Source organism: Rhincodon typus, chromosome 36 (assembly GCF_021869965.1).
Source record: "Rhincodon typus isolate 14 chromosome 36, sRhiTyp1.1, whole genome shotgun sequence".
NCBI lineage: Eukaryota > Metazoa > Chordata > Chondrichthyes > Orectolobiformes > Rhincodontidae > Rhincodon > Rhincodon typus.
In genome coordinates, this window is record NC_063367.1 from 7962814 (window position 1) to 7984516 (window position 21703).

At 38.5% G+C, this 21703-nt stretch overlaps 1 protein-coding gene across 1 annotated transcript in view; it reads right to left on the reverse strand.

Annotated features, from left to right (window-relative positions):
• Positions 1 to 21703, reverse strand: part of vps13c (vacuolar protein sorting 13 homolog C) — a 167404-nt gene that overhangs the window by 131880 nt on the left and 13821 nt on the right. The window contains exons 8-18 of the mRNA XM_048617031.1: positions 20694 to 20797; positions 19386 to 19553; positions 17132 to 17436; positions 16421 to 16568; positions 15163 to 15274; positions 13238 to 13380; positions 9218 to 9374; positions 6833 to 6912; positions 4172 to 4231; positions 1411 to 1564; positions 99 to 212 (exon numbers count right to left, since the gene is read on the reverse strand). Coding sequence (XP_048472988.1) covers positions 99 to 212; positions 1411 to 1564; positions 4172 to 4231; positions 6833 to 6912; positions 9218 to 9374; positions 13238 to 13380; positions 15163 to 15274; positions 16421 to 16568; positions 17132 to 17436; positions 19386 to 19553; positions 20694 to 20797 — 1545 coding nt within the window. The remainder of the gene's footprint in view (positions 1 to 98; positions 213 to 1410; positions 1565 to 4171; positions 4232 to 6832; positions 6913 to 9217; positions 9375 to 13237; positions 13381 to 15162; positions 15275 to 16420; positions 16569 to 17131; positions 17437 to 19385; positions 19554 to 20693; positions 20798 to 21703) is intronic.

Sequence of the window (21703 nt, forward strand, 5' to 3'; positions counted from 1 at the left end):
TGTTATCTCAGATTCTCCAGCATCTGCAGTTCCTACTATCTCTGAAACACTTATTTACGTAGGTCTTTGAATCCAGAGCTCAACTCGATTTCATTTACCTTGTATTTTGATGGCAGCGATGTCGAACTTTTCATCACAAACAAAAATGTTCAATGCGCCCAGTTCAACAGAAAACTTCAGGTCAAACACATCAACAGCTGTATCTAGAGAGACTAAATGAAAAAATATTAGTTTAGTTTAGTCAGTAATGTGAAAAGAACACAACACAACCAAAAGCAATTGTTACAAATCATAACAAACTTGCTTGCACTGCTTTTGCCTGTTCGAATGGTAAATCTACCAACTTTAACCATATTCCAAAAATTTTACATTTACATAATGCCTTCAATGTAGCTAGTCATTTCAAGGTGCTTCAGAGATATATCAGATAAGATTTGACACTAAATGGCAGAGAAATGACTAAAAGTTCGTCCAAGCCTTCAGACTTTTTTTTGAGTGTCTTAAAACATGGGATTCAAATTTAAGATAATTAAAAAATAGCCAATGAAAATATGCTATTTTATTATTACCAGTAAAACGAGGAGAAGTTATGGCAGTGAGGTAGGATAGGTAGGTGGTGGACAATATAGGAGCAAAATGACAAAACTTGAGGTCCCCCCATCATGGCTTTCAATCTTCAGAAATTGCTGTTTAAGACACATCACCATGGAGAAGCAATGAGCAGATAACCAACACTTCTCAAACATTTTTGGTGGAGAGAGAAACATCCAGTGTACATGCTTTGGAAAAGCACCAACCATACTTCCGCAAGTCATTCACTTGCAGATAATGTGCAGTACTGCATAGCCAAAGAGGGAAAAACGAAAAGAATCTTTTCCTCTTAACTATTTGCATAAAAATGCAATAAGTATTAGCCAACTTTGCTGAAGCTGTATCACAATTACATCCGTAACTTTGTCCCATCGGATGCTGACTGAAAGAGTTCATCGCTCCACAATTGCCAGCAGTATGCATGATACAGACCAAGATTTGTGAAGTATGTGTCAAAGATGAATCACATGTCATACTAGATGATGTTACCACATGACTCGTCTAAACATGAGCCTAAAGATAATTTAATCTATACCTCAAACAAAATTCTTAATACAGGAAGAGATTGAGTAGCAACAAAACAGAGTTTAACAATTTGGCTTACAATCCACTGTGGATTTCTACTGTTTGCAGCAGCAAAAAGGCTAATTTATAGTTCACTACATAAAGCAAGCTGATCACATCTTTCTCGAAGCAATTTATGCAGTGTTTACTGTTGCTTCATACGTGCAGAAATAATGCAGAATACCAACCAAATGTTTATCAAAAACGTAGATGAACCCTTAATGCACTATTCAGCTTCCCTCTTTTCTAACCTACCTGCTTTTGTCACAGTCTCCTTTTCATGGTCTGTGCTCGATTTTCTTCCACGCTCATTATCAGGATTAGTTGATGGGAATACAGCTGATATAAAGTTCATGGTCGAAAGTAAGGCTTGCAAATGCAGGATCAGGTCAAGAGAAGAAAAGGCAACCTGATGTCAAAACAAGGAGTTTCATTATTCCACCTGATGGATAATCTCACTGTAGTACAAATATGAAGAAAAACTAAAATGCAACACTGAAGTAGCAACACTTAAAAATAAGCTTGGATGGTACATAGAAAATAGTCCAAATTTGCATTACATGGAAAATATTGTTGTAGAATTGGTAGCGGAAGCCCAGGAAATGTTGGCTGTATATAAGAGTGACAAGATGTCGCACAGGCACAGATAAGAAAAGATTAACCTGGTTCCTATGTGTATTTGTATGCTAGAATCCCGAAGTCTACAATCAAGTTAAATAGGTCAAATACAACTTCCAGCATTTTGAAATAACTCTCCAATAAAGAAAATAATCGGAAACATTCTGCAACCTTTCCAAACAAATTCATTAAGAAGCTCCCAAGGAGAAAAGCAACACAGTCATAAATCACAGAATTCTCAGTGTGGAAGCAGGCCATTCAGATCATTCAGTCCACACCAACCCCCCGAACAGCATCGCACCCAAACCCATCCCTCTATCCTATCCCTGTAACCCTGCATTTCCCATGGCTAATCCACCTAATTTACACATCGCTGGCAATTTAGCATGGCCAATCCACCTAACCTGCTTATCTTTGGACTGTGGGAGGAAACCCATGCAGACAGAGGGAGAACGTGGAAACTCCACACAATCGCCCAAGGTTGGAATCGAACCCAGGTCCCTGACAGTATGAGGCACCAGGGCTAACTGCTGAGACATCATGCTGCCCCAAAGTCAAAGTATTCAAATTTAAAGAGAATGTAGTACCAGCCAAAATTCTTAATTACATCTACTTCCTTTAAATATGTGAATACTATTCAAGAAAACAGAGGAGCAGGGAACTGGGGGGAATGATCACAAACTGCATGAAAACCCCATTATATAGGAAAAGAATAACAGTTAAGAAAATTTTCTCAGGAACAGCTGAAAGTTGGTTGAGGTGTACAACAGATTTCTACTCTAGATCACTTTTATTCATTGTGTGCATCAATGATGTGGATCCAGGATCATAGAAAAGAGTATCAAGGTTGTAGTTGATACTAACAGAAGCCAGAATTAAGAATTCCAGTGGAAGGAATAAAATGATGGGATGGGTAAAAAGACAACAGATGGAATTTAACGTTAGCACATTTGGATAATATAAAGTAGCAAGAATTCTCATTCGAGCAGGGAGGCTGAGTGTTGTACATAAGCAGAGGAATCTGGCAGTTGAGACTCACAAGACAAATGACCCAGTGGATAAAAACATTAAAATGGTAGCCAATTGGGTTCATGGCTGTTTTCAAAAATACAAAAGGGAAGTTTGAACCTATATAAAACATAGCTGAAGGACTGTGTGCAGCATTGGCTACATATTGTGAGCATCTTGAAAAGTGAGATATAAATGGAGTACAAAGAGAATTAAAATGTCATCTAATCTTGGGTTCCTGTAGCAATATATATCACCAGTAACCAGCTCACATAGTATCCATGAATGTAATAGAAATTAAATTCTAATTTTATTCAAATTTAGAGAATTTATGGAAGTGATCAGTTATTATTCCACAACAAACTGTTTTGAGACACTACAAAGATAATGACAAACAAACATAATTTTTGAAAAAATCCAAATGATGAAGCAGGAAATAAACAACTTGCAACTGGTGTAAACTCAATGTTTATTTATTCCAGGATCAAATGATGTAAGTGAAATTTCTGAACAAAACCGCCAACAAAATCTCTATGATGGAAAAGTAATATCAGAATGCTCATTCTGGTGCTCCTGGCAGAACAATTTCCATGTTCAAAATACTGCTCACAGGGCAAGCTTAAGGGAAATAAATTTCCTAAGATGCTTCAGAAATAGTTGGGAGAAAATAGATGGGAGAAAATAAATAAAGAGCAATAAAGGGAAAGGTGACCAGGATTTCCAAGTGTTTTTACAGAGCTAGAGCGAAGAAGGGAATTTCAAAGAGTAGCCTGAAGGCAGTTGAAAATTTCTGTAAGAAAATAGGAGAAGAAATGCCAAGATCAGAGGAAAGAGGTACTCAAGAGGAAAATATGCAGAAGTGCAGGAAATGAAGAAACAAATCTGAATTTAATGCATGGCAGATATGGAGTCAACATCAGTCACCAAGACAGGAGTAATGAGAGAACAGAATCTGCGTGGGCATACTCTATGGAGCAGAGTTTTGGAAAAATTGGAATTTATGAAGGACTGAAAATGACAAAAGTAACGGGATTTCAATTCAGAATGAAGGTTAGAAAAATTAGAATTATCATTCCTACAGCAGAAGCTCTGAGCACAATCAGTAGTTTCATTCCCAGCATCCGAGGATTAACATGCTCAACAAGTTAACACTCCAATCACAGCTACAGAGCACCTTTGGATTGGGAGGACATCTCATACGGAAACCTACAGAACAATCTGCAAAGAATTCATTAGTACAGGGGATGCAGGAGGGAGTGAGCAGCTAAAAGGTACAATGATTTAACAAGTAAACCACAAAACAAGTGAACCTAGCTACAGCATAACCGGCAGGAAGATTAATGAAAAGTTATGGCGCCAATATATTTTGACTATATCAGACACTACTTACTGTGAGCTTCTGCTCAGTACTGTCATAACTACTTTTGAAATGTGGTCCATTTCTATCCGCCTGTGAACAAAAATTATTGATGTCACACACATATCAACTCAAATGAAAAAAAATACCATGCTAACTCTTCGAAAGAGATATTCAATTAGTTCTAGCCTTCATATCACAGTCAACATTACAATTTACAAAGCTTTCTTCTCATGCATTAATTTTCCCAATATACAAGAGGAAGTTTTTTTTTTAATGCCCATTGTCCTATTAATCCCTTGGTAATACTACTCAGGATGATGCGTCAGTGTGTGAGCACTTGAAATTTTCATTGCTTCAGGAATCAGTTTATTACTGAGGTTTCATAATAATAGGACAGTCCATCTTTAATGCAAGCACAAAATATAAAGAGAACAGAAACATGAGGGTATACATGCATAAATTACTGTAAGTCACTGGACAGGTTGACAACATATTGAATAATACACAAGGTACCCTATGCGGTAATAGTAGGGATATAGCACAGAAGTAAAGTTATATTAAACAATACGAAACACTGGTTTAACCTTAAATGGAGTGTTGCATCCACTTCTGGGTACTGCACTTTAGTAAGGATGCAAATGCATCAGCAAGGGTGCAGAGAAAAGAACAAGAATGGTCCCCAGGACGAGGAACTTCATTCATTTGGATGGACTGGAGAAACTTGTGCGACTATTCTCGTTTGAAAACATAAGTTTGAGTGAAGATTTGATAAAGATATTCAAAATCATAAAGGGATCTAGACAGAATGGATCGGGAGAAACTGTCACCATGTTGGGAAGGGTAGGTTATCACAGGGCACTTGGTGAAAGCAGCAATGGCAATCTAGGGCAAAACTTACTTATGCAACAAGTGATTCAGATCAGGAACAAACTGCTTAGAAGTCCATTAGAGCCAGATTCAATCCAGGGATTCAAAATAGAATTGGATCATTATCTGCAAAGAAACAACTTACAGGGACACGGGCTAATGACAGTCGTGGCAGTTGGTGAATTGCTCATACAATGGGCCAACACTGAAAATGGCCTCTCATCTGTGAAGTCCACAGCCTGTTCAGGATGCGTTCAACCAACAACTTGGTTGCTAAGATCTACACCAGCATGTTATCAATCTTGATTTCCCTATGGTGTGGTCCAAAAGAAAAACTTATCACAATTTGTAAAATTCATATACCAACTCTACCGAGGCATGGGGGTAGTTTTCAGGAGGGGCAAAAGAAAAGACATCTTAACCATCAGCAATGTGACACAATGACCCTGCATACCACTGTAAAGCAAAAGCATCTTTGGGTAGGAAACCAATACATTTTGGAGAGTGTCATTAAATGCTCCCTTCTAAGTTGGGGAGACCTTGTTCTCGATTTTCACATCTATCACTTCAGCAAAATGTTTTGCTAACTCGTGCTTTGATATTTCATATATTCTACAAAATTTATTTCTAGTTCTGTAAAACAGAAATAGCTTTCTTTTCAGGGTAGTTACAGCAACAGTTAACATTTCTCCCACAGGGACGATGCCAAAAAAAGTAAAAAAAAAAAAAAAAAAAATGGACTTGTGTTTTCTGTGACAGCAAGTCTTCAATAAAATGGTACTGATGATAGTAAACTATCTAGTACTAACCAGTTTTCCATCTGCTCAAAACAACATATGGCCCTTTGGTAAACAGGGCTTTCCTCATCAGTAGGTCTGATTGTATACCATGAAAATTAAATTAGACCCACAATTATTGGACTCGACAAACAAATACATCCTTCTGTTTGGACTCTCGCATTTCCTCTGCGACAGGTTTTCTTCAGGGTGGACTAACTATGGAGTATGCCGTTGGGATATCATAGCAAGGCTGCAGAAAATCTGGGCTGGCCTAGATTCTTCACTGGTTGGGAGGTCCAATCACTCCAGAACGAAAGAAACCATAGTATTTATTCTTTCTTCCAGTATCATCAGTCTTGCTCAGAACATAAACTCTTCCACAATACGTGCTAGCCAATTCAAAGATGCAACATCAGGAAGAACTTGAAGCTGAAGAATACCATGTCATTCCACTTCCCATAAATGATGCAACTCAGCCAGTAAAGTTGGCAACTTAGCCCTGGAAAAGAAAGCCTCTAGATTCCTACCTACAGATTCACCAACAAGTGCAAAATATCTGAAGTTCTCAAAACAAACCTCAAGAAAATGCAACTGGACTCGAAAATCAGCAGCTCCTGATCTCTGATTCTCCAGGCTAATTCCCAGCTGCAAGAAGGCTGGGGTTTTGCAATAAGAGGTCCAAGAAGTGAGAAGGCATAGCTATGACACAATATTAAGTTTAGCATGGCAATGGGAAACCTCAACAACTACTTATGCACCACAATCTTCCAATAACCTATTTAGCTAAGCCAAGCATGTTATAACATTCTGAAAAAGCATCACCGAACTTGAAACATTAATTCTATTTTCCCTCCACAGATGCTGCCAGACAGACTCAATTTCTCCAGGAATTTCTGTTTTTGTAGCTTATACTGGGCTCACTCAGCAATTGGTATAAGAAAGACTTGAGGATCACTGTCATATTGAAGCAGTCTACAGCTGGCTGTGAAATGGGTTGACTTTTAAATGTCATTCTTCTGAAGTGTTGTGTAGCTTAAAACTCTACCTTAATATACTGTACTTTCAGAAGATCAGATCCAGGCTCATCTGAAGAACTGATCAAATTAAGCGGTTTGCTATTTGAATCTGCAACAAAATAGGTAGCAGTGAGTTTTGAACTAGGAATACCAAGCTACGTTTCAGTAGGTTGGATTTTAATAACTATAAATACTTGCCAATAAACAGAACATAACAATAGATGTAATATGAAGAGTAGAAATGCTCAAACAGCCCAAAATGTAATTTTGAAAATATAGTGAAAAATTTCTCTCAAAACATGCAAAATACTAAACACCAAAAATTGCAGAATTTTATTCTGAACTATTTGTTTTCTTCACTTTCACTCATAAGATCATAACTCAAAATTGAAATTAGACATTCATTTAAAAACCAATGAAACAGTCCAAGAATAGGATGTCAGAAGAAATTCTATTAGAGCAATAAAGCATTCTTACTTAGAAAGTCTTGCAGAGTATTAGGGATAAATGCAAGAGAAGAAACAGTTATTGTAAATCAATCAGCACCCTCTTCTCATGTCGGCTGAATTATTGCATCCTTTGAGATTTAGTATTCTTGTGATTCTGTCCCGATAAGTGCAAGATACCTCTCTTTTTTTGTTTGATTTAATGGTTTATTCTGTCATGAAAAGTAGGTGAAATGGCTCTTATTTTGTATTCTGAAATGACCCTAGAATTGCAGAATCCCTATCAACTACCCAGAACAGTAAATACATTCATTTTCACCCAGGCCTTGCTATCAGAGATTATATTTTGTACAAGGACATGTTTTTGTTCAAAACAAAACAGGGATTTGCCATGTAAACTGCACTGGCCATGAGTGAGCCACATTGTAATGAAGATGCTTCATCACTAACGTAACTTCCAGAAACAGCTTTGGTGTTGTTAGATTCACCATTGCTGGAAATTTAATTTGATCTATGCAAGAATAATACCTCTGACTTCCAGGCTAGTCTTGACGATTATTGCTGAAACATTGCTTATGCCTTATAGCTCTGGGTGGTTCAACAGGGATTTTGTATTTCTTAGGTCATTTCAGAATGCGTAAAATGTAGCACTCCAGCCACGTAATAAAACTGCATTATTTGCAATCACAATACAAGCATTATTTGCTAAAAGCGCAAAGCCAAAGCTGAACTCAGTTCATTAATAAACACAAACAACTACTTTAAGTTTTGAAATTATTTTTACAATAAAATAAACTGCTGCATGTAGAAATGATTTCCATAAAGTACACTGCGAAAGGTGACACAGTGACAAAAGCTTCCAAAAAATATTTTGCCACATAACTCAATCAGGGCTGTTTCTCCAGAATTTTCTGGCAACATATAGCTCTTCATATGAAATATAGCTCAAAACACCAAATAAATATTTGTAATAAGATGATATTTTACTAACAATGTTTGATAAAGATGTAAATACTTATGAAGCAAGGTTTATTATACAATTAAAGTGAAAATTTCTAGGTCCTTTTTTTGAAAAAAACTGCAATGTTAAACAGGCTGTCAGCAAGGTAGCAAATGTTAGCACCAATGAAGATGGTCACAAATACATCAATTAATACTGGGAATGAACTGAAATAGTACATCAAGATAGACAACTGTCAACAACACTGAACTTAATCATATTCAACACATGGGCAATTTTGGAAAATATTGAACTAATAAAATGCTAGAACTCATAGCAGAAGAGTACAATTCAAGTACATAAAGCTAGTCATCAATAAATCCAATAAGGAATGCAGAAAAATCTTCTTTACTTAGATTAGTGACAATATGAAACTTGCCTCTATATGGGGTGAGTGACATGCATTCAATAAGAAAGCTGATACTTTTATCGGGCTTAAAGGAATAGAAGGCTATTCTGGTACAGTGAGACACAGGAAAGTGGGAGAAGGTTTCTGTGATGTATAAATGTTGGGCCAAATGGTCCATTTTAGTGCTGTAAATATTCTAGGCAAGGCCAAATTTTTATCATGTATCACTCACAGCACAATGGCACACTGAGTTCAGCAGTGCGCCAAGGACACTGTAGCATATTCAAAAAGGCCAACAGTTTGAACATAAAGACTTTGGAGATTAGAAAATGCCAAGCATTGCCTTAAGTGAAAAGGGTGAACTCTTGTACGTAAAATATTATAATGAATGGTTTTGGTAAGCAAGCTCAAGAATCAATATTATCACAAATTCCATTCCAATAGAGTGATAAATGCTTCAGATAATGTGCCCAACTGACTACCAGAACAAAGACAGGCTGTGTGTTTGAAATAAATATGGACACTACAATGGGAAAGTTGAGATGTGCTTCAATAGGATCAGTGACATTTTCTCACCCTCAGCTCTGTTACTTTTTAAGAAATCTTAAAACTTATTTACCTGTAAATTCACAGCAGTTCAAAGCAATTTTCCTCAAGTAGGCTGTTGCACTCAAATCATACTTTCTTACTTTGGTTTCAGTTCCCAATTGCACCACATGGAACATGAGAAATGAGCTCTTCTGCTTGTTAATCTGTTTTGTTAATTCTATTACAACCTGAAATTACAACAGAACATACAAAATAGACACAACAAGAAGTAGGAGTATTTAATTTGAATTATTCCCCTTACATTACTACATTTGATTGTTAAGGGTAATCCGGTTAATACTTGCTTCTAAAAGATCACAGTCTTCAACGTTTCTTGCCTTATCCTACTTACTTTGCAGGATAAAGCTGCGGATATAACCAGTCAATGTGAATGTTGATTGCTCTGTTCAGAAAACATTAGGATAAGCCAGCTGATGGCAGTATTACACAGCCAAATTGTAGTCTCAAGAGTGGGAACAAATGACATATCTAAACAATTAAAACCAAGAATCCTCTGCATATTTATAAGTGACAGCTTCTAATGTTGTTGATTCTTCAGATCAATCATACAGGCCAATCCAATCCAAAAATGAATTCACATTACACCAGATATCAACTTGCTCATGACAAAAAAAAATTGTCTACTTTTTTTTTTAGAAACAGCATATAATCAAGGCTGTGATACTTCAATGCAGTCATGACAGACTGCAACATTATTTGGAGGTGCCATTTTGGATCAGACACCATGCCGAGGCCATCTTTGCCCGTTTAGACAACCGCAAAAGACGTCTCAGCTTTATTCCTAAGAAAAGCCAGCCCTAACCTTTCCTCTCGGCAGAAAGAATAGGATAATAGTAGGCTTTTTGAATGGGGAGGCCGCAGAAGTCAGTGGTAAAGAGGGATTTTGGGGGTCCTGGTACACGAATCATGAAAAGTTAGTATGCAGATCCAGCAAGTGATTAAGACAATTGCAATGCTGATAATTATTCTGTCAGGACCAAAGCTGGAGAAGTGCATTGTGTTTCTCTACTCCACTGACCGCAACATAGATTAATAGTTTTACTGATCACCGATACAGCCAATTATATACTTTACCTACACAAGGTTCACTTCTTAATTAAACAATATTACTGCTTTATTATAATTACAAGACTTAATCCACAAAGATACCCAACTAACAGCCTGAATTTTGAAAGTTTAAATATTCACCCTTCTAAATAATTGTGTTGGGGATAAAAAGTGAGGAAATTTTCTCTGCAGAGATTAGGAAAACCATTTTGGCAAAGTTGCTGTTAATTCTCAGACAGTAAAAAGGTAAGTTATGAAAAGGTTCCAGACTGCTTTCAGTGGGATACCTTTGTACGTGTGGACAGGTCAATATATGCAGATGATTAACCCTTTGGAATCTTTTCACAGACAATTCATTGAAGATGTCAAGGTGAAGTCTCCTGGAAACCTTACAGGGAAAATAGCTGTTTCACCTTTCCAGTTCTTAAATAATTCTCAAGAGGCTTTTCTTGCAAAGTGACAAAGGCTGAGCTGGAGGCTTTATCTCTTCTCTGGCAACTCCCTCATCGACTTCCAAAACACTATCAAACAGCCATAAACCCAGGCATGAGTTCCAGCTCAACCAGTTAGCTGAAGTCACATCTTCCAGTAAATCCAAGCAGTTAACCGAAAAGCACATACCTCTTTTTAAAAAAAATGTTCTAGTGTCCCTTCAGTGTCTTTTTAAAAATAAAACAACAGGTCTAATATCACCTCAGCACCTCACATGAATCAATTTCTCAAATCTTCAGGCATTAGTCTGCAAATAGTTCCAATAATGGAGGCACCTTCATAACAGCTGGCAGAAGAATATAAAAGTAGGGAACTTTTAATGCAGCTGTAAAAAGGTCTTTGAGAGGTCACACATGGAGTAGGAGTTTGGTTCTGGAGTTTTCGTTTCCTTATTTGAAAAAAATATGGAATTTCAGTGGAAGTCCTTTAGAAAATTCACTCAACTTACTGCCGAGATGAAGGGCTTCTCTTATGCAGAAAGATTGACCAGGTTCAGCCTATACTCTATGGAGTTTAGAAAAATGAGAGGTAATCTTATGAATCTTTTGAAAGTAAAGTCATTTAGAAAGTAAGGAGGCATGGGATTCAAGGAAATTTGGCTGTCTGGATACAAAACTGGCTGTCCAACAGAACACAGTGGTTGTAGATGGAAAGTATTCAGCCTGGAGCTCGGTGACCAGTGGTGTGTCGTAGGGATCTGTTCTGGGACCTCTGCTCTTTGTGATCTTTATAAATGACTTGGATGAGGACGTGGAAGGGTGCGTTAGTAAGTTTGCCGATGACACAAAGGTTGGAGGAGTTGTGGACAGCGTGGAGGGCTGTTGTAGGTTGCAACGGGACATTGACAAGATGCAGAGCTGGGCAAAGAAGTGACAGATGGAATTCAACCCAGAAAAGTGTGAAGTGATTCATTTTGGAAGGTCGAATTTGACTGCAGAATACAAGGTTAATGGCAGGATCCTCGGCAGTGTGGAGGAACAGAGAGGTCTTGGGGTCCACGGCCATAGATCCCTCAAAGTTGCAACCCAAGTTGATAGGGTTGTAAAGAAGGCTTTCATTGGCAGGGGAATTGAGTTTAAGAGCCACGAGGTTATGCTGCTGCTCTATAAAACTCTGGTTAGACCACACTTGGAATATTGTGTTCAGTTCTGGTCACCTCATTACAAGAAAGATGTGGAAGCTTTAGAGGGGGTGCAGAGGAGATTTACCAGCATGCTGCCTGGACAGGAGGGCAGGTCTTATGAGGAAAGGTTGAGGGAGCTCGGGCTTTTTTCATTGGAGCAAAGAAGGATGACAGGTGACTTGATAGAGGTTTACAAGATGATGAAAGGCATAGATAAAGTGGATAGTCAGAGACTGTTTCCCAGGGCAGAAATGACTATTACGAAGGGGCATAATTTTAAGGTGATTGGAGAAAGTTATAGGGGAGATGTCAGAGGTAGGTTCTTCACACAGAGAGTGGTGGGCGTGTGGAATGCGCTGCCGGCAGTGGTAGTGGAGTCAGATACTTTAGAGACTTTTAAGTGACTCTTGGATAGGTACATGGAGGATAGTAAAACGTAGGGCATGCAGGGTAGGTTGATCTTAGTAGGATAACAGATCGGCACAACATCATGGGCCAAAGGGCTTGTACTGTGCTGTACTGTTCTATGTCCTATGAAAGAGAAAAGATCCCAAAGTGAATTGACAGGGTGGATCTTGTGGGGGTGGGGTGTGAGAGACTAGAATTAGAATTCTGTTTCGAAATGAAGGCTTTCACCTTTAAAAGGAGGATTTTCTTTCCTTTCAGTCATTGTTCTGTGGAATTGTCTTTCATAGACAGCAGCATAAGCTGTGTCATTGAAATTTTTCAAGGTCAAGTTAAATAGAAACTTGGTAGAAAAGGGAGATTCGAGGGTCATGGGGTGGGGTAGGCTAGAGTGTCAAGTTGAAAACACAATCACGTCAGCTAGATCTTACTGAATGGCAGAACAGGCTCACAGGGTTATATGGCCTACTCCCGCTTCTAAAATTTATGTTCCTAATGTCCTGGCCAACATGTGTCCACCCAACAAATAAATCGTTTAGTCATCTCACTGCTTCTTGTTGAATTCTGTTGTGCGCAAATTGGTGACAGCATTTGCCATCAGCTTAAAAATAAGTGCATTTCTATCTTGCTTTTCATGACCTCCCAAAACACTTCATTGACAAATTCTCTTCTTCCTAACTGACAAACGCTCAAAATGACAGACTGAATAAACACTGGGCATAGAAGTATGCACCAATATGACATCAACCACCAGTTGCAGTAGTTATCTTTAGTGGACTGCTGCCCCCAATCCAGCTGATCCAAATAGTACAACTGCATTTCTAATTCAATAAACACTTAGACTATGCAGTTTGCTAAGAGTTACAGCACTGTCTTATGTTAGTTAACAAACTTCTCTGAAGCTTCTAATGATGAGACCAATTAAAGCTGGTTTAAATTTCTAATGGAAATAGTACAACTCACCTCCTTGATTTCAAAGTTCAGCTGAACATTGACAATGTCATCTGACACACCTTTCATTATTTCCAGATGATGGTCTGCTGCTGAGCTTTCAGTTGCCATAGCTTTCACAGGCTTGGTTGCCTCTGTGGAATCTTTGAGTTTTTCTATTTTTACATTAACATGCAAAATGTTAGTAAACCTAGTCTTCCAGCAATGCTGGAGAATTGCATTTTCTTAAATTAATACGCAAAGGAGCACTTACAAGAGTGACTGATTGATCCATTTAAATGAAGTATTTATTTTAAAACCTTTGGCCTTGATTTTAAATAGGTTTCCACACACCTCAGCTGAAACAGCTTCCAGTACTAGCACATGTGAAATTTCCTGATATCCATCGGGAAAATACACTCCTCAAAAAGACACCATTGGGTGACAGCTTATGAGATATTCCAATTGTCACAGAACTTCGACAAAACTCCATGAATTTATAAAAAATCTCAGTCCCCACTGTAAAATATTCCATACCCTACAAACTGATAACAGCCCGACCTTTCAACAGCACACCTCCACTTCAATCTAGGAAATGAATAAATGGTGAAGTGCCAGCTTTCAGCCTTTCATAAAAATCTGGATAACTGAAGCGGCAAGGGGCAGTACGGCAGCTCAATGGTTAGCACTACTGCCTCACAGCGCTAGGGGCCAGAGTTCAATTCCAGCCCTGGATGACTGTCCATGCAGAGTTTGCAAGCTCTCCCAGTGTCTGCATCGGTTTCCACTGGGTGCTCCGGTTTCGTCCCACAGTCCAAAGGCTTGCAGGTTAGGTGGATTGGCTACACTGTTTTACACTGTCGTGTCCAGCGATGTGCAGACTAAGTGGACTAGCCATGGTAAATGCAGGGTTATGGGAATAGGGTGGGGGGGGGGGGGTGCTGGGATACCCTTCAGAGGGTTAGAGCAGATTTGATGGGCCGAATGGCCTCTTTCCACCCTTAGCGATTCTATGAACTGGCATAGTTCATAGACAGGCCAGGGAAGATGCAACTACTTGCTCCACAAGCAAAAGAGAGGCAAAGTTCAGGCTGTGACTCCAGCCATCCAAGTCAGACCATCACTCATCAAGTGAACTTCTGCCCTGGGAGATCTGTTCAGGCTGGCATCAAAGACCCACACTGAGATGAAGCCATTGAATGGATCAAACTAACTTCTGTCCCAGCCATTTTAAAAAACTTTAGATTATTTAACCAAATACTATTTAACGACAATTTTTTTTTTAAAAAATGTGATTTCAAAATAAAGACATTTAAATGATTTTGTCCACAACTTTCCACAAGAAAATAAAGATTGCAGCTCATAAACAATGATGATTTTATACTTGACCAAAAATGAAACCAATAATGTGTTTCAGTGCCTGCTTCACCTAAGGAGAGTTTTTGAGTGCACTGTTAAATTGTAAAACCAGCGAAATAGTGGAGATCAAATCACTGAAACAGAAGTGTGGAAATCAGCTTAGCTCCCTCTCAATTTACAGGCATAGATATATATTTAGAGAAAACGCTCAATTAAACATGTTACAAAATTGCACTCTTTTCAACTCAAACATGACAAAACGAGTTCTGTGTATGCATTAGGCAATTAAGTGAGGTCTCTCAGCAACGTCATTCCTTAATCAGATGTTCAGATTTAGGTCAAATGTTTATCAGCTTGTGCACAATTGTGGTACCAGAAAGTAAAGGGAAAAACTGTGTCATCAAGAAACAATCAAAAAAAATACAACTGTTCTTAGGAGAATGCACAGCATTAGAGATTAAATAAAGGCAAACAAAAAATTGATTTGGTCAAAAAAGTTTTTGTAGGTCGCTGGTTTTCACTCATGCTAATGTTTTATGATTTCAAACACAAGATTTAGTAGAAATTATATTCTTCGTCAACTGAATGACTGTCCTTACTTTTCACTTCATCCTTAAGAGCTTTTACTGCATTTATTTCTTTGCCGCCTTCACCAAAATTTTGCTCAAAGACCTTCATCAGAACAACTAGATCCTCTTCGCTTAAAACAATCTGAAACAGGAAAACAAGTAGCAAAACAGAGCAGTAAATAAAAGGAAATATAAACAGTAATTGCAATCAGCTTCCTCTGGTGTAAAGTTTGGGAAATACTGGGAAGTAAATTTTGCTCGTCCTCCCAGATACTAAAAAATGGTAGCATAAGAAATAGAAGTAAGATTAAGCCATTCATTCCCTTGAGTGAGGTCTGTCATTCAACAAGATCATGGCTGATCTGGCCATGGCTTTACCCCAGTTATCTAGCCTGTGCTCCAATAACCATGATCTAATTCAGTCTTACAATCATTCACTGACCCAGCCTCTTCTGATATTGGCAGATAGAAAGTTCGAGAAAGATAAAACAACTCTTGAGCAGTAAAATTTGACATGTAGCATTGCATATCCAGCGAAACACCTGCCTGGTTTTTACTGGCAGTAACATCAGGTGGGTCTGCTCACCAGCGACCAAACCCACCCCCCCAACCCCCACCAACACCACATTTTCCCCGCCAGACACGCTAAACACTTAGAGGAGGCTGAACCAATGATTTATTGAACGCACAATTCTGGTCACCACACGACAGAAAGGATAAAGTCAGAAGTCACATGACACCAGGTTACAGTCCGTGAGGTTTGTTTAAAATCACAGGCTTTCAGAGCATTTCCAAAGCTCATGATTTTAACACCTGTTGGATTAGAACTTGGTGTCACGTGACTTCAGAATTTGTCCACCCCAGTCCATCACCGGAATCTCCACATCATAGCTACAGGAAGGATGTCAAGGCATTGGAGAGGGCACAGAAGAGGTTTAACACAATGATATATGGGATGAAGGTTTTTAGTTATACAGGAAAAGCAGAAATGTTGGCACTTTTCTATTTACAGAGACGGTTAAAGGAGAGAAGTGACAACAAAGTGCAACCTTATGACATAATTTGATCAAGAATATGGAGGGAAACTACTTCCACCGCTCCTAAAAGAATTACAGGAAAAAAATGAGGATTTCACCCCTGGACACAGTATGGTTCAGATCTGGAGTACACTATCTGAAAAAGAGTGGTGGGAACAGATCCTAAAGGAGCATCGAAATGATACTAAGTAAAACAGTCCAGGTTAGAACAAGCATGAAAATGCAACACCATAAAACATACTGTTACCTACATTCATGGTCTTTAAATCTCCTTTGATTTCCACATTCGGGATTTTGAGGTACCAGGCTGCTGCCAAATTTCTTTGCACCGTTAGTTGCAAGTTGATGGGCTGCAGCATCTGAATGTCAAGTTGAGGTGAACTGGTGTGCAGGATAGTCCTGATTGAGAAATGTAGGTGAACCAATACAGCATAGAGTACAGCTCTTTATATAATTATATCACGTTAAAGTAATAATCCATTTTTTTTTCATACTGAAAAGATAATTGCTTTAATTTGTCTAACTCCCTGCCCAAAGAGATCATTAGGAAAAGATCTGAAGCACTTCAAGATGTGCTCTAAATGGGCAAGTGGAATTCAAAATAATTCAGTGCAAATACAGGCAGGTTTACAGGAACAGGAGTAGGGTTCTCAGCCCCTCAATTCTGTTCTGGCCTGCTACTGGATCATGATTCATCTTAAGGTGAAACTCTATTTACATGCCATTTACTAATGGCCAATGGAAAATGATTTGAAATTCCACAAAAGTTAACTTATTGTGCATTAATGAAGCTAGTGCTTCCTAAATGTGAAACTCAACATGTAACGTAACTATTTAAATGCAATCAAATGACTGCAATGATTGCTTAATAGTCCAGTGCAATTTATTTATTAGAAACATTTTTAACTAAAAGCAGATAGATCAAAGTCACTGGACCACAAGATGCAAAAATTTAACTTTACCTCGAAAGTTTCAGCTGTGTTAGATGAACATCCATGATGTCCAATACAGGTGGTAACGAGAACCCTTCATCTGGGATCAAAGTGAATCTATTTTGTACAGTAATCAAACCCAAATCTGCCACAACAGCATTCATAGAGATGGAGGACTCAGGGATAATAATAACCGGAGCTTTCAAGTGAATGTCCATTGCCAGTCGGAAACTCTTCTGGGCAAAATCCTTAACGCTGGAGGCTGCTTTTTCTGCAGCTTGTGCTGTTGCTGCACTTAATGCTTCCTCTGCTGCTTGGAAGTTGTTGAGGAAGTTCTACAGTAAATATTTAACAACAGTTTGTCTATACTCAAGGCATGATCATTTTCAGTTACATATATTTGAAAAAATTTTCCCTTAAGTAAATTTAAGTCAGTGGCTTAGAATTAAGATAGGTGACAATGTGACACTCAAGCCCATGAGAAATGGTTGAAGCATTTAAGGGGAAACGTACAAGACCATAAGACACGGAAGCAGATATAGGCCATTCAGCCTATCAAGTCTGCTCTGCTATTCAATAATGGCTCAGTTAATAATGCTCAACTCCACTTTCCTTCCTTTTCACCATAACCTCTCATTCCTTTCTTAATTAACCATCAGTCTACCTCAAGCTTGAATACACTACATGATCCAATCTCAAATCCCTCTGTAGTGAAGTATTCCACAAGTTTTACTACCCTCAGAAGAAACTCCTTATTTCTGCCTTAAATGTATGATCCTTTACTCTGAAACCATGACTCTTGGTCCTAAATCCTCACACATCTACTCTGTCAACTTCCCTAAGAATTTTACATGTTTCATTAAGGTCCCCAATCATTCCTCAATATTTCAATGAGTAATGGCCCAATATAGTTAAGAAGGTTTCTAAGACAGCCCCTCTATCCCTGGTATCAGCCTTGCAAACCTATGTGGCCTCAAATGCCATTTTATCTTCCTTGGGTAATGAGCCCCATATGAGGGGGATCAGAATTGACGGTTACATTGGTAGGTTTGGATGAGGAAAAAGGAAGGTGGCCCAGATGGAGCATAGTCACATAAAAAGACAGGAGCAGAAGTAAGCGATGCAAGATCAGAGCTGATCAGCTACCTCAATGGCATTTTCTCAAACTATCCTCATTCTCCTTGACATCACAAATATCTAGAAATTTATCAGTCTTGGTATTGGTCATATATACTGTATGGTATGAACTGGGTGGACTGAATGGCCTGATTGTGTCATATAAACTGTTTAATTTTCGACTAAAAAAAGTCATTTGCCATTGCAAACATCCCAGTGGTGACTGAAAGACCCATTGTGGTTCAACCAGTGTAAAAGAATTAGACTAACCAAAATCAGAAAACGACAGCTTTCAGAGTCAATTAATAGTAAGTCACAACCAGAAAATTGGACTACTTATTCACTAATCATCAAGCTCTTTTATACGTCAGTGGTGCACGTGCAGATTCTTACATGAAAAGAAGTAGTACTTTCCAAATCTGTATGATTCCCTGAACAAGCCAATTAAACTGAACCACAAAAACAGTACTTTAGCAATTAAAGTGTGGCCCTAAAGCTGGCAAAATCCAATCTGACCGGAGTAGTGACGATAAACCACATTCAAACTGATTATCTGTAGCCTCAAAAGGAACACACCACCTACACTTTAGGCCCATCATTATACGTGAAGTATTTCATGGTATAAAACTCCTGCCCACAGATAAACAGTTCATCCACTAAATTAGCTGAGTTGAGACAAAGTCAATTTTCAATTTAAAAACCTTGCACAAAACTGAATTTTGTCTGATTTAAAACAGCTGTTACCTCATTTTTGGTAAACTGGAAACAAAATTTAAGACAGTATCTTTTACATTACTAACATGTTCTCTCCATGCTATACTTGCAAAAACATTGAACTATCCAGCACTCTCTCATTCAGATGCCAAGAGTAAAAAGGTTTTTTATTTATATAGCAGTTTTGCCACCTTCAAGAAACCCCTTGGTTCTTCAAAACTAAACAATTTCTTCCTGTCAACACAGAACAGCAGAAAATAACAACATAAGAAATCAAGAAATTGCGTTCTGGACAAAATAAATTGGTCGGATGGGGTTACAATGGGGAAAGTTGCACTTACACTAAAAATCCTGCTTGTATATCATTTTTCATTATTTAACACACTTTTTTAAAGTTAAGTGTTAAATTTGTACTGATCAATACATTCAAATTAACTTTAAACAATAGACTTACCAATAATGACAAAACAAATTTATGGAGATATATAATCTGAATACAGCCAACTCGCAATGTGATTTTGCCATCCACCTTTGACATATCAACATAGGTCTCATCATCAAAACCGTTCTGATACAAGGTTATATTAAAGCTGAACACTTCATTTCCAACAATGGAAACAGCCTTGAAAAGGAGGAACAACAATTAATTCAAAATAAACACTGCACTACAATTTTTTTTATTTTCCAACAAATAGAACTTGCAAAAACAGAAATTGCTGGAAAAGTTCAGCAGGTCTGGCAGCATCTGTGAAGAGAAAATCAGAGTTAACGTTTTGGTCCAGTGATGGGTCACCGGACCTGAAACGTTAACTCTGATTTTTCTCTTCACACATGCTGCCAGACCTGCTGAGCTTTTCCAGCAATTTCTGCTTTTGTTCCTGATTTGCAGCATCCGCAGTTCTTTCAGTTTTTAAATAGAACATGCAGTTAGCTTCAGAGTGCCCGGGTAGAGATTCCTATCATTTCTTGATGAACAACACTCATGTATGTTAATTCAGGTACTCACTCTAAGGTGACTTCAGCAAATCTAGCAAACAGGTGGCTGTGTGGTACTGGAGTAGTTTCAGGCTAAGGGGTTACAGAATTAAAAGAGAGTCAAGGAGAAATTACTTCTCTCAAAGGGTCAATAATCTGTAGAACTCACTATCCAGAGCACAGTGGATGCCAGAACATTGAATGAAATTAAGGAGGAGATAGGCAGATTTTTAATTCATATCGGGTTGATGGGTTGAGAAGAGTGGACAGGAGAGTGGACTTGAAACCGAGATGAGATCAGCCATGACGTACTGAATGGCAGAGCAAGCTCGAGGGTATGAATGCCTACATCTCCGCCTAATTCTTCTTGTTCTCTAATGTAGCACTCTAGCACCAGCCAAGAGCGCAGAGTTCAAATCTTACCCGAGGACTCAATGGTCACAGGAGTTGTCAGAATACCATCAACTAGAACCATGTGCTAGCTGCAATGCAACTGCCTCCCCACATTAAAACACTCCATGTTTAAGTTCTTGCCATGAACAAGTATCATCCTCATTTCAAGGAACTACCAGAAGAAGAGGGGAAGACAGAAATCTAGAAAAGTAGAGATAGCAAGAACTGCAGATGCTGGAGTCAGAGATAACAAAGCGAGGAGCTGGAGGAACACAGCAGGCCAGGCAGCATCAGAGAACAGGAACTGGCGTTTCGGGTCAGCTTTCCTGTTCCTCTGATGCTGCCTGGCCTGCTGTGTTTCTCTGGCTCCACTTTTTTTAATCTAGGAAAGTACCTTTTTATGTAAAGTCTTTGAGTCAACATCAGTAACGACGATATCCCGGAGTCTGGCAGAGACTTCCATCTGCTTTGACTGTACTGAAGCAGATGCATCCAAACCTGCATGGTTAAATAAATCATACTGAAATTATTTCATTTAATTACTCATTAATTAATTCATTTAAGTGAAATTAGGTTAATAAAAAGTCATTCACCATACATTTCAAACTTTGTATTGACAGTACAGTATCCGAAGGTATAAAAATAGACTGGAAAGGCTGGGACTTATTTCACTATGCATGGTTAAATGCAGTAAGTTGAGGGATGACCTTGTAGAGGTTTATAAAATCATGAGGACTATAGATCAGGTGAATGACAAGGGTCTTTTCCATTGGTTGGGGAGTTCAAAACACAGGGGGCATATTTTTAAGGTAACAGGGCAAAAATTTAAAAAGGACATGGGGTGCAATTATTTATTAAACAGAGTGGTTTGTGTGTGGAATGAACTGCCAGAGGAAAACGATGGATGCAGGTACAGTTACAACGTTTAAAAGACATTTAGATAAGATCATGAACAGGAAAGGTTTGAAGGGATATGGGCCAAGCGTAGGCAGGTGGGACTAGTTTAGTTTGAGAACGTGATCAGTGTGGACTGGTTGGACTGATGGGTCTGCTTCCATGCCGTGTTACTCTATGACTCCAAGTGCAGCGAATATACATAGCCCTTTAACAAATTTACGTATGTGAGATGTCAAAGTACACCCCATTAATTTTTCCAGTACTGGAAGGAGTAATGGGGTGTACAGTCACAAAAATCCGCCTTTTTTGCAGATTTAACAAGCAGGTGCAACAAAATTCTCAGGATGTTAATTATTTCACCTAGCTACAAATTTAAACTCATTTACACTTTTATGTGAGACAAGGTGCAGGGCTGGATGAACACAGCAGGCCAAGCAGCATCATAGGAGCAGAGAGGCTGACGTTTCGGGCCTAGACCCTTGATGAAGGGTCTAGGCCCGAAACGTC